This window comes from Primulina huaijiensis, chromosome 3 (genome assembly GCF_012295235.1).
Source record: "Primulina huaijiensis isolate GDHJ02 chromosome 3, ASM1229523v2, whole genome shotgun sequence".
Lineage (NCBI taxonomy): Eukaryota > Viridiplantae > Streptophyta > Magnoliopsida > Lamiales > Gesneriaceae > Primulina > Primulina huaijiensis.
Genome location: NC_133308.1, coordinates 12,342,901 through 12,357,492, shown reverse-complemented (window position 1 = coordinate 12,357,492; position 14,592 = coordinate 12,342,901). Strand labels below are relative to the sequence as shown.

The 14,592-nt window shown below is 34.2% G+C and overlaps 1 protein-coding gene across 1 annotated transcript in view; it reads right to left on the bottom strand.

Moving 5' to 3' along the window:
* Positions 1–316: 316 nt before the first annotated feature.
* Positions 317–14,592, bottom strand: part of LOC140972181 (bidirectional sugar transporter SWEET17-like) — a 38,628-nt gene continuing 24,352 nt past the window's right edge. Inside the window, exon 6 of the mRNA XM_073434645.1 lies at positions 317–674. Within this exon, the coding sequence (XP_073290746.1) occupies positions 525–674 (150 nt within the window). The 3' untranslated portion in view covers positions 317–524. The remainder of the gene's footprint in view (positions 675–14,592) is intronic.

The window sequence follows — 14,592 nt, the reverse complement described above, 5'->3', positions numbered from 1 at the left end:
ATTTTAAAACTTTCGCTGCGTTTTGGACACGAGAAAATCGATTTCTCTACATATTACACAAATACGCAACCAAATCTTGCTACTAACTCATACAAGCTAGTTAAGATTATATAGTCTAAAATATATCTTAATATTTGAAGTAGCAAGTTTATTAATGTGAATATTTAAATAAACGAATGTAAAAAATTGCCAAACCGATTATTTAAAATAATTAATTCATAAACGATCGAATCCATTCCTTTTTTTAATGTCACATTTGCCACAATACATGGTTAAAATTTTAATTGTATCACTAGCTAGCGTGATCTATTAATTATTTGAATTTTTCAGAAATCCAAATTTCAAACGTAAAATTCATGTTTTTAACAATTATAAAACACCATTACCTATGTCATCTTCGTAAATATATACAACATAATATAAGAAAATACAAAATCAAATATATTAAATATTTGCTACCTATTTTCATAATTTCCTTTTATTTCTTGATATCAAATCAAAATTTGAAGAATATGGGGGTTTCTTTATGGCTCGACAATGGTATTGTGGTCTGAAGTAGATGGAAGCAGGCGCTGTGTAATCCATCCTTTATCTTTTGATGGTCTCCGATTCTTGTAAATTGCATAGAGAAACAATTGCAGGGCTCCAAGTAAAAATCCAATCACATTTGGTACCTAATTCATTTCATTCAATCTAATGTATTTATTAATCAGAAATTTTAAATTTTTTCGAAGTATGAAGGAAAAGTACCACACACACATATATGTAATATTTTCGAAATATAAAGTAAAAATTGATAATTTTAATGTTACCTAATCAAAAAATCTCATATGCTATAAAATAAAAGGAAAGAAAAGGAAATACTTTTAAGAAAATATACATTGAAAGAAAAATATAATTAGTTTTTTAGTATATTTATTTAAATTTTAATTAGACATAATTATATATGTTAAAAACCAGAATTGTTAAAATGGATAAGTGGGACGGACCAGCCAACAACCCATCCCAACTTGGGTAGGTCGACCCGTCATTTGGGCTTCTTGTGATATCACCAACTCAACCACCTATTTGGCAGGGCTGGACAGACCAATCCGCCAATTTTTAATTATATTTGACGGTTGGGCAGGTTAGCTAGCAACTCATCAAAACCAACCATTTGGCGGGCCGAGGTGTACTGCCCACCATTTGGATGGGTTAGAAAATTGACAAATCAATCAGTCTATTTGGTCAGACGGGATAACTCGACGAGCCTTACCTATTTGACAAGTTATTAAAAACTATCAAATTTCATTAGGTCAGTAAGGAAAAAGGTTTAGGAGCACAACACCTTGAAAAAATCACATCATACTGTATATGTAAGGAAGAAAAACTTGATATATTTATCAAGCTATATATGTCATGCCACGGGTCAATGAGATCGTACGATTGATAAAATTGTGTTAGAACTTTCAAGTTCAAAATCTTGATTTTGATGTTAACAAAACTTGTTATTTTGTGTTACTAATAATCTACCTTAGTGTGCAGAAGCTAGGATCAGTCACGAGCTGTTTAAATCGCAAACTGAAGACCCAACTGATCGCACGAACTGAATCAGTATAACTGTTACGTCAATTGAGCAGTCTAGCTGATTGTCCAGTTGATAGGTGGTTCAGCAGGAGAACCTCGGAAGCCTTGCCAGCCGAAGGAGTGTTCAACTGATGAAGAAACCCAACTGATCAGTTTAACTGAACGAGGGTGAAATCAGTTCAACTGACGAGTCAACTGATTTCACTAGCCCAACTGAAGATCAGTTCAGCTGACCAGTTCGAAGCATCAGTCAGAATCTTTCAGTTGTAGATCAAGACAAGCTCTTTCTAGTGGATTCCAGCTATACACAAGGGTACAAAGCCATTGTCCAGTCAAAGGACAATAATGGACGTTGCATCAGAGCAGTAAAGACAAAACGTTTCAGAAGGGCAGTCGGAAAGCCGAGACACAAAGTCCAAGAAATGAATTCAAGATGCAACAGATACAATAATTGAGTCTCACTGTACGATCAGTTTTCCCGCCTATATAAAGAGAAGATCAGTGAAGACTCAATATACAGAGATAAGAAGCTTCATCGCAAACACGAGAGAAAAGAAAGGACACGCACAGCTTTCAGAAGCAATCGGCCTAGAGGGACACTTCAACATGTTATCAGCTTAGTGTAGAAGCTTATCTTTCTCAGTGTGTGAGAACATCCTTGTTCAGTTCTCATACACAAACACTCTCACCACCATTCAAATACAGTATTGCACAAAGACGTTAAAATTGTGTATGTAGTCTTTGACAGATAGACGTTAAAGAAGTGTTGGCTGGAAGGTGCTGCCTTCAATCATAGTTAGAAGTTCAGTTTAGGAAGTAGTGGAAGTCCTAGCTGAGTGGGTTTGTACAAGTAGTTGTATAAATCAAAGTCTTCTGATGGATCCTACCCGTGGAGGTAGAAGGGGTGACGTAGGAGCAGTTGAAGTCTCCGAACATCCATAAACATATCTTGTGTATTTAACTGATTAACTGTTGTTTTCAAACTGTTTGGATCAGTTAGAATATCCGTCAATTCATTTGTCACCATAACTGAACTAATGAATGCAAAAACTAATCTACTTTTATCTAGTTATTCAGTTTACATAAGTTAAAATGTTTTCTAATATAACACTCTTCTTCATGAAGGATTACTTCGAGTTTCTTCCGCTTGATTTTAAACCAAACTCGATTTAATTCATCGGTGTTAATATTATTAGAACACAAGCTATTGTAGCTCATTGGAGAATATAGTGTTTGAAATGCCTTCAAAGGCACTAGCACACTCTATCCTTCAAATAGCCTCTCAATAGATCTTATGATGATCTTTGTCAAAATATATGGGGGTCACCTTTGACTCCTCATAAATTTTTTATGAATCGATGATAATCATCGAATCTAACTCGAGTACGATATTAAAGAAGGTATTCAGCGAGTCAATTTTTGACTTGAGCTTTATTGACTTTTATAGGTACCATAAGGTCTTCTACTTAATGTAAGATCATGAAACTCAATAGGAATTAAAACCTATAAATATGTTATTAAGGGTTGTATGAAATAACATAACTTTTGGCAAACAAAATTTCTCTCTATTCCAAACCCCCCCCCCCCCCCCCTCTCTTACTAAGAAAATTTTGGTCACTCCTATTTTTGGTGGAGAAAATTTTCGGCTACTTCTTTTACTATATTGCCACTGGATTTCTGAAATTCCGCTCGATCCAATCTCGACACAAATTTCGTTTAGATCTCTAATGCAATCTATACGAAGAATTCAATATTTTATTGTGGACTTGATTAGACGATCGAATAAAGGAGTAGATCCGTTCGTAGGNTTTAACAAAAACCGTTGTCGTAGCCTAAAAAAATCCGCTCAAAAACAACAGTTTCTTTAAAACCGTTGTCTTTGATATATCTACGACAACGGTTTTTAAAAACCGTTGTCTATGAGCGTTTTTTTTTGGGCTACGACAACGGTTTTTAAAAACTGTTGTCTATGAGCGTTTTTTTTTTGAGCTACGACAACGGTTTTAAAACTGTTGTCTATTAGCGTTTTTCTTCAAGCTACGACAACAGTTTATAAAAAACCGTTGTCTTTCAACTGGTTTTTCTATAAATTTGTTGTCAATATTACAAAATTAGCGACGGTTATACTATACCGTCACTAATTTAAATCTTGCGACGGTTAAAGTATAACCGTCGCAGAATTCAGCGACGGTTTGAATTAAAACCGTCGCCGATGTAAATATAGCAACGGTTTTACAAGAACTGTCGCTAAATTTAGAAACGGTGTTTTTAAACCGTCGCTAATTTTAGCGACAGTTTTGGTAATACCGTCGCTGATCTAAAATCAACGACGGTTTATACCAAACCGTCGCTATATTTAGCGACGGTTTCTAATATCCGTCGCTAAATATAGCGACAGTTTATGTTAAAGCGTCGCTAATTTTAATCGGCGACAGTTAGAAAATTAACCGTCGTAAATTGTGACGGTTAAAGTCAAAACTGTCGCAAACTGTCTATAAATATCCCGGTCAATTTTCTACCATACCACTTCACAACACTTAAAATTTTTCTCCCTTACACAATTTTAGTTTCGATTTTCTCTTCAAAATTTAATAAATTTTGAAAATAAAAAATATAGTATTTTCGACGATAAATCAAAAATATAATTTGCATATTAGATTGTGAGTTTTTTTATATTTATTAAAATATTAAAAGTGAATTTTTTTTTTTATTTTACTGAATAAATTAGCGACGGAAAGCAAACACTGTCGCTAAATGTAGCGACGGTGTATTAAACCGCCGCTATTTAGCGACAGTTTAAATTACGACCGTCGCTAATTTTCGCGACGGTTAACGATGATGTCCGTCGCCAATTAATTTGCGACGGTTTTTTAAAAACCGTCGCAAATTGTAACTACCACAACACTCCACAACCGTTGTCTTTTAACAAATTCTTTAACCACAGGACCTTTAACAACGGTTTTATATACCTACGACAACGGTTTTTCACCGTCGTCTTTAGACGTCTACGACAACGGTTTTGCACCGTTGTCTTTGAGCACACCTTTTAACCACAGGACTTCTAACAACGGTTTTAAAAGGCCTGCGACAACGGGGAAAAACCGTTGTCGTAGGCCTTTTTTCTTGTAGTAGTACTATCTTGGGTATGAGAAAAAGATATTCCAACAGTGGTATCAGAGCAAATGTTTCTCAATCGCGTGACTTTTTTTTTAAATCGTGTTTAACGAATTGTTTCTAACTGCATCAAAAATCCGAAATTGCAGGCCCAAAAAGATATTAATTCAAAAAAATGGGTCCTCATCAAACGTGAAGCAACAATATGTGAGGGTTGCAAGGGGTTACAATTGGGGTCTATCTTTTAGAAATTATGATTAACTGAAATTATTCAAGATCATAATTTAGAAATTGGACCTTATGTATTTACTAAGGAATTGAATTTTCAGTTTTCATCAAAGAGTGGTGAAAATTTCAAAATAGTGGGAGACGATTACAAAAGTTCATTTTTTATGTCTCATAAAATATTTTAAACTAGTCGGCAATGATTATCTCTTTCATATTCAGTATATTTACGATTTCGTCACGTAATCCATTTATGTTATTCTTGATTAAAACAAGTTAACTGAACTCTAATTTTCAAGATCGACTGAGAAAAATTGTTCAGAATTCGAAGAAAATGACATATACACTAATGTCAGTCTTGTTGAATTGGAGAAGTATTCGAGATGGTGGGACATGGTATACAAGGTAAAGTATAATATGCTCGCTTCTATATCAAATAAATTATGGGGATAGTTTGAGGAAATAATGAATGTCGTTGACATTTGAATGCATATATAAGATTTAGATGGTGCTGAAACTTGTACAGTGATGCACACTACTTTCAAAGAGCTCGTGACTACACGCATTCAAGATGGAGCTCCGGCCGATGAGCATGGTGTACATATGATTGGGCTTATTTAGAAGGTGGTGGGCTTGGAATTGATGATTCCCAACAAGTTAAATGATAACATCATCTTGTTGTCATATGTACACCATGCATATCGGGGCTTATTGTGAAGGTGGTAGGCTTGGAATTAATGATTCCCAATGAGTTACATGATGACATCATCTTTTTGTCAATCTCTTACTCATTTGACTGGTTCGCGGTGAACTTCACAATGAATAAAATAGACTAGCCTTGAAGGGCTACTCAATATGCTTACGACTCATGAGGCCGCCACAAAGAAGAAAAATGATGTTTTCTAAGTGGGCTTTTCATAGGGACGAAAAATGGCCCTCAAGGTTAAAAAAAAAAGAAAAAAAACGTTATGCCCCTTACAAGAATAACACTCTCAATAAGAGGCAAGTTCCAAAGGATAATTAATGGACCCACACAGTCCGATAACTCAGAACATTTTTGTTTCACTGCAAGAATTCTAGATTTAAGAAAATATGTGAGTCATAAATGTTTTAACAATGATAAGTGAATGTCCAAATTATTTCAACAACAAACAAAAAAAAAACAAGATAGTCTAAATCAAGCACACTTGTGACATGCTAGGCTATGACATATTTCTCAAAGAATGATGCACAAACTAGTGGGAGAGAGCATGTTTGAAACTTCATAGATAAAATCTTTTGAAACATGTGAGTCATGTCTGAAATAAAAGATGACCAAAGCCCCTTTCCTAGGGAAATTAGAACGTGCATATGAACTATTGGAATTGATCCATATAGATGTGTGTAGCTCGCTAAGTGTTAAGATATGGCTAGTAATACTTTATTAATGCCTTCTTAAAGTATGTTTTGTGTATTAATGAAATACAAGTTTGAAGTCTTTGAAAAGTTTTAAGAATTCAAAATTAGTGTAGAGAAACAGTTAGAAAATAATGTTAATACACTTTGATCTGATCGATATGGAGATACTTAAGTATTGAATTTCAAGACTACCTTAAAGAGAATCAGATTCTCTCACAGTGGGCTCACTTTCTACACCACAGATGACTGGTGTGTCAGAAGTATTAATCAGACGTTGATGGACATGGTTCGATCAATGATGAGACTAACTTCATATGAGATATGGATGAGAAATCCATCCAAATATTCTTTCTTAAGAAGAATATGAGGATATCTTACTTACGTGAAACAGACAATGCGAGATAAATTGGATAGTAGAGCCAATTTGTCATACTTTGTGGGATATCCAAAGAATATTGATGGATATTATTTATACGATTCCAAAGAAACAAAAGTGTTTGTTTTAAGGAATTTCACCTTCTTAGAAGGAGTTTCTATTGGATAAAAAAGAAGAAATGATATAACTCGAAGAGATTCGTGAACCACCCACTCATAAATCATAGAAACCACACCCCAATGGCCAATTGAAGAAACACAAGTTCCTAGGTGATCCAAAAGAAAACTTGGGACGGATGGGAAAGAAATAACTTTCATAGCAAGATTGGTAGCAAAAGGATATACCTAAAGGCAAGGTATTTACTATGATGAAACATTTTCTCCATTCGCAATGTTCAAGTCCATTAGGATATTGCTAGTCATAGAAGCAGGGTATGCCTATTAAATATGGTAGATGAATGTGAAAACAACATTCTTTAATGGTGACATTTAGAAAGAAATTTACATGTCTCAACTTGAAGAATTCACATCAGTATGAAGTGAGCATAAATTATGCAAACTTCAGATATCCATCTATGGACTCAAATAGGAATCAAGGAGCTGGAACCTCATATTTGACAATACTACTAAAGAGTTTGATTTTGTTCAAAACCCTGAGGAAAGATTTGTACACAAAAAGGTTATTGGGAGTTAGATTTTGTTAAAAACCCTGAGGAACCATGATGTAAAGATGTTGATGTCAACTAAAGCATTGTTAGCTAGTAAATTCTCTAAGAAAGATATGGGTGAAATATCTTATATATCAAGAATACAATTATATAAGGATGTATGGATATAATACTGAAGATTATTTGTGGAGGAGTCAAAGAGAGGATATTTCCCAATGTGTCATGGTGTGACTTTATCTCAACGTGCCCTAAGACTGACGATGAGATTGAAACCATGAGCCGCATCCCATACGTGTCTGCAATAGGCAGTATAATGGATGGGAAGAGGAGACATATCAGTAGAGAGAGTAGCCTCTGCAGATAACGTTGTTGATCCACCGACGAAGCCCTTACCAGGATCATTGTTTGAAAAGAATCGTGAACCAATGAGTTTGAAATATATGGGTAGTTGGTCACAGGGCAAGTTGAAGATTGTTAGAGTAGGTGCCCAGTGAACAAACTTGTAGCTAGAGCTTTGTTGACACTTTTGTAAATACAATATTTAATTTAATGATATTTTATGGTTTTATCAAATTATGGCTGATAGGATCGGTTGAAGTTATTAGCAGGGGGTTGAATAAACGCTCCCTAAAATTTCTTTCTTCAATAATAAATCAGTCTTGTTAGAAACAGAACTTGGTATTCTCGATTGCCAATGTAAATTAGCTACAAAATATATAGGGAAAGAAGCCAAACTGACATATTAGAACAGTTCAAATAATGGACTGGCTATGTAAGCTGAAAGGTAAAATGGAATTAAAATGTACGCAAGTTTGTTTCTGGATGTTTGGATAAATCAAACTCCTACGTCACCTCTTTTCTTTTGGAAAAGCTCACTCTTTTGTCTTCAACTCATTTGAAGCAAATTTATCCTTAAACTTAACAGACTTGTCTTTCTTTCTGTCTTCCCCTTTTTTTCAACAACAAAGGCAGCCACATATCGTTTTACAATGTGTACGATTGAATTCATCAGACTGACATAGTTTCGAATTTGGCAGAGAATTGGGTGTGAAATGAATCAGTCTTTGAGTTTAAGTTTTCATGTACAAGGTCCATCTTTTGTGTAAGAGCATCATGAGAACTTGAAAGTTGTAAAGTTGAAACACGGTTCTTTCTCTTGGAATCTAGTTGAATAAACAACGTGTTGACATGTTTAGATAGACCTGAGAGGTCCTTGAACATTTATCTTTGAGATTCTCAACATTGAAAGAATATCATCCGCTTCAAGATCATATCCAAGCTCCATTTCTTGTGATTCAGCATTAATATGAGCTTTTCGATTAGGAAAAGGATCAACTGACTTCTCGGTTCAGCAACATCAACGTGCTCAACTGAAGTAATTTGTACAACTGAAGTGTTTGCGATTTGCTCAACTAACTCAACAACTTCAGTTCCAGTTTCTTTGATTTCAGTTTGGTTTACTACTTTAACTGACTCTTCAACTACTGATGAGTTCGGAGCCAATGTTTCTTCACAGTTTCAGACATGAAATTTTTTTCAGATTAAATAGAGAAGGAACTGGTTGAACAAGAGTAAAATCTTCTCTCACAAATTCCACTTCTTTAGTCTCTAATTCCAACTGTTTTCCAGTTCTTAGCAAGCCAATTACTTCCCCATATGGAGTAGAAGTAGTTTCAGCAATAAATCATTCAATGTGACAAAAAATCTCCTTATCCATAGGCTCTTCTTGAATTTCAAAAGATTCTTCCATTGCAAGTTCCTCAGTTTTCATCACAAATGAATTAATTTTTAAAACTTCTTTCTCATGACCTTCTAGAATGCTTTTAGTTACTGTCTTCAAAATGTCATCAATAGTAATCTGCTCATCTGATCTGGATGATGTTCCAGCTTGGCTTGTTTCTGATTGATCTTATTTTCTTTTGAGTTGGAACTGATTAATATATTTTTTGTTGTTTCGCTTGATTCAGTTCAGGTTTGGTAGAATCTAGATGAATAGAGTCCTTGGTAGATATATTACTCTTGTTGTCAATTGGAATGAACAATTGTTGGTTAATCTCCCAGAACATGACTTTCATTTGCAGTGAGCACAAATCTACGTTCAACTGAGTGAACATAGCTTGATCATCGTGAGCAGTAGAATAGGTCGGATCATAATTTCTCTTCAATTCTTTACAAATAGCTATCAGTTTGTTAATTTTCATTATATTAAAGAAATATTCCTTCCTCTCCGACGCATGAATCATCGATACTGCTTTCACAGCCTTCCTCACCATTTTCTCAAGAGCAATGAACTTCTTTAAAGTCTCGTTCCTCTTCAGTTTTCGAGCAGTAATGATTGTTATAAAATGATACCATTCATCATAATATTCAGTTTTGGTGTTTTGTACTCATTCACCTCTTCCATTAACAGATCAATCTGAGTTTGGACTGTAGATAGTGGTTTGGAATCATCAATTTCAACCATATTTCCTTTCCTTTCCCTTTCGTCCCTTTAGAAGAGAATCTTAAGTCCTATCCAAATCAGTTGTACTCAATTGAATCCATGATAATCACGCCTTTAGGCCTTGATGCCAGTAAAATGCTAAGTGGAACAATTGTTCGCAGAGGAGAAGCTATCCCAACCAAGGTAAAATTATATACACGTTTAGTAGAAACTTTCTAGTTAGTTGCCTTAGCAGTAGCTGCCTTGACATCAGTTTTGTTCAATTTCGGATCGATTTTCTCCCTCTCATCCTTCTTTTCTTTCTTCTTCTTCTCACTTGCATTATCAATGGGCAAAGGTGCTAGTTTTCTTGGAGTAGAAACTGCTTTAGTCTTTGTTGTCCTTGCCTTCTTAATTGGTGGAAATGGTACTTTATCATAATCACTTTCATAGGTGATTAACTTACTCTTGGCTTTTGGCCTGGGGGTTAAACCGACTTTGCTCATCTCAGACTTAGATTTATTAGCTTGAGCCATTTCTTCTCCAATCTTCTACATTACCTTTAACAGACCAGCAGGTAAAGTAGTCAGGGCTTAGCCCTTTGGCCTCAAAGCCTAAATTCTCTATGTATTGAGCATCCTAAGTTTGTGGAGAGTTTTTACTGCACTTAAAAGAATTCCAGAATCCTCGACGCAAAGAACTTCAGTTGCATTTCTTCAAATCAACAGTAGATATACCATAGAAGTTAGTGATTCCTTCTGAAGGTAACTGAAACAAGGCTGCGAAAAATCCCTCCTCAATTAGCAGGGAATGACCTTTGATATTCATAACAATATTTCCATCTTCATTGACTGAACTATTCTCATAGTGCAACTTTGTCACAAAGATATCCAAGGAAGAAGCAGAAAGAAATCTTCGGAGTCCAAATGACTCTAACAATCAGAAAATCATGAGATTTCTTTGTCTCTCTTGGAATAAATTGAATCGAAATCTACAATAATGGAATTTAATATTAATCTAGTGAAGTTGATGTCATTTCGAAAGAAAATCCTAACAGATTTTAAAAAAATTGCTATATGAGAATCAAGAAGCACAAAGCACAAAGAAATGCAGAAAACACTTTGAACAGTGAAGGAACATAAGGAGTTAAACTGAGGAACTTATGTACGATGACTTTTTGAATTTCCTTTAACAAGACAAGTGTCATTGGAACAAAAAAATTATTTTTGAAATATTGATATACTGATTTTATGAAAACTGATTATTCAAGCGTCACTTAAATTTGATAAGGAATTTAACTAAGTTAACAATCATTCTATTAAATGATAATATCAGTTTGTCCAAAATTACAAATGTTCAGTTTAGTGAACTAAACTGACTTTCAGTTGAGTTCACGGTAAATTAACTTTTGTCTTATTAGTTAACCTTCTTAAAACTCAATATTCCTCATAACTTAAGCATCAAGATAAATCAATAAGCCCTAAAATATTTCAAAAGTAAGAAAACTTGGTCCTCGGTAGTGGTTTTGTGAAAATATCCGCTGCTTGTTGATCAGTTGAGATATATTATAGCCTTATGTATTTCTTCAATGTACGATCTCTGATGAAGTGATGTATGACAACAATGTGTTTGGTCCTAGAGTGTAGAATTGGATTATAGTTGATTGCTATGGTACTTGTATTGTAACAAAATATTGATGACTCTTGTGCAATAATCTCATAATCTCTCAACTGTTGTTGAATCAAGAGCAGTGGGCACAGTAGCTGTCACCAGCTAAGTACTCTGCTTCGGTTGTGTATGTTGCTACAAAAGTTTGCTTCTTGCCAAACTAATAAATCAGCATGTCTCCTAGACACTGACATGATCCACCGTTACGTTTTCTATCAAGCTTGCACCTAGCATAATCTGCATCTGAATAACCAACTAAATTGAAATAATAGTCTTTACCATACCATTGTCCCACATTTTTTGTGCCTTTAAGATATTTAAGAATTCGTTTTGGCAGCTAAATAAAGAGATTGATAAGGTTCAGACTGAAAAACATACAGAAGAAAAATATAATATCAGGTTGACTGACAATTAGGTACAATAAAGGACCGATTAAGCCTCGATACATGCTTACTTTAACTGATATCCCCCCTTCATCGTTGTCTAGTTTAACTGATGAGCTCATTGGGGTTGATGTTGTATACATATTTCCATTCCATATTTCTTGATTAGTTAATTTGTGTACTTAGTTTGACTGATGTAAATATCATTATCCAATTGTTTCACTTGCAGACCAAAAAAGAATGTCAGTTCACCCATCATGCTCATTTCAAATTTTTCCTGCATTATCTTAGAAAACTTTTCACAAAGTTTGAGTTTAGTTGACCCAAAAATAATGTCATCGACTTAAATTTTCACTAAAATTAAATAGAGTCTTATCAGCGGTGACTATAATAAAAACATGTTCAATAAGATACCTAGATAGCGTATCATACCAAGCTCTTGGAGCCTGTTTCAGACAATATAAAGATTTGTTCAGTTTATAAACATGATAAAAAAATAAATGGTTGATAAACCTGATGGTTTTTCAACATAAACTTCTTCATATAGTTGTCCATTCAAGAATGTTCTCTTTCCATCCATTTGATAAACTTTGAAATTACGGTAAGAGGAAAATGCAAGGAATGTCCTCATAGCTTTCAATCTAATCCTTGAGCAATTAATCTTGATTTGTTCGTTACCACTATGCAATATTCATTGAGTTTGTTCATGTACACTCATCTTGTACATATAACTGATTGATGAGAAGGTTTTGGAACTAAGTTCCAAATAGAATTTCTAGTAAACTGAGTTAGCTCTTCTTGAATAGCATCAATCCAACTATTTTCAGTTAAAACTTCATCAATCTTTTTAGGTTCAATGTTATAAATGAAAGATAGTGTAAAAATAGATTGAGCATTTGTCCTCTAGCTGTCATTGGAGCAGATGTGCTACCTTCTACTAAGCCAGGTAGGTGATTCTTGTTCCATCTATAATTGGGTTCATCAATGTTGTTATGCTGAACTGAATCAGTTTGTTTGTGCTCAGTTTGGTTGGCATCAGTTAAGTTGACTTCATTTTAGTTCTCATCAATTTTATTTTAAATTTTTCTTTGTGTATCTACAAACTTGTCAACTGGAACACCGTCTTGTTCAACTGTTGATCAAACAGCTCAAGCTATGGAGATTGAAGTGTCTTTTTGTTAATATGGACCTCATCTTCACTCTCATCTTAGATATTGATATCTTCAAATCGATTGTTGAATTCAACTGGATCTAGTTGACTAGACAGTTGAAACTGTTCATCAAAAATAATTTGCATTGATTCTTCAACATTTAAAGTTTTTTTGTTAAAAACTCGATAAGCTTTGCTAATTTAAGAATAATAAAGAAATATACCCTCATCTAACTTAGCGTCAAAACCAGTCAGATGATTTTTATCATTATTTTGGATATAATATTTGCAAACAAAGATTTTGAAATAAGATGCCACATGTTGCTTGCCATGTCAGATCTTATATGGTGTCTTGCCTTGTTTCTTTTTAATCATTGATATGTTCTTAGTATAACATGAAGTGTTCACTGCCTCTCGCCAAAACTTTTGAGAAATATCATAATCAGCAAGCATTGTTTTAGTAGCCTATTTAAGATTTCCATTCCTGCTCTCAGCAAGTCCATTTTGTTGAGGTTTTCTAGTCGCAGAGAACTCATGCCTGATTCCATTACTTTCGAAAAATGTTGAAACTTTTAGTTTCTTTATCAGATCTGATTTTGTCAATCTTTTTTTATTTTTCATTTAAAAGGTTTTTGAAAATTTTGATCAGTTGAACAGCAGTTTCATCTATTGATTTTAAAAATACTACAAATGTAAACCTTGAAAAGTCATCAACAATAACTAGAGTTACACCATTTGTTCTTAAAAGATGACCTAACTTGCTTCCCAGACTGACAAGACGAACAAACTTTATCCATGAAAAATTCAATTTTGGTCAAAACAGTGACCAAATCATTCTTACTCGGATTCGCAATGGCTTTGAAATTTAAATGGTTTAACCTCTTGTGCCACAAATAGTTTTTTGGTAAGTTAGAAGCAATGAAGCACATTGGTTCACTAGGTTGTATAGTCCAACTGATTTTGTATGTATTTCCACATTTATTATCTGTCATTTTAACGCATCCAAAATATCTTTGACAATATAAATATGTTTATGGAACTCAATTGAATAGCCATTATTACACGGTTGACTTATGCTAATCAAATTGTATTTAATATTTTCAACAATTAGTATATCTTCATTAATAATATAACAATGGATAAGCTTAACCTTATCCACGGTTTTACCTTTAGAAGCATCTCCAAAATTGATCTTAGGTCCAGTAAACTTAGTTTAGATAACAGTTTAGCTTCACCAGCCATGTGCCTTGAACATCCATTATCCAAGTACCAGACTGACTTCTTGATTAGTTCAGTTTCTATGTTCTATTCACAAATGAGGAATAGCTATTGGTACTCATACCTACTTGGGTCCACACGAGATTAGTTCTTTTGGAGCACAAACTTTGATCAGTCTAACAGATCGACCACTCTTTGTGTTCCAAAGAGGTTGTGCATATGCATGTATGTGATGTGTTTTGTGTAGCTTAGATACAAAATGTTGTTTAGCCCTTCAAACTTCATTTATTTGCTTGCATTTTTTCTGAACAGGTTTGTTGTTAAGTTATTAGTTAGGCTCAGCTTTCATCGAGTTATGCCTAGCTAGACTGGGTTGGTTAGGCTATCAGTTTGGCTTAGCATTGG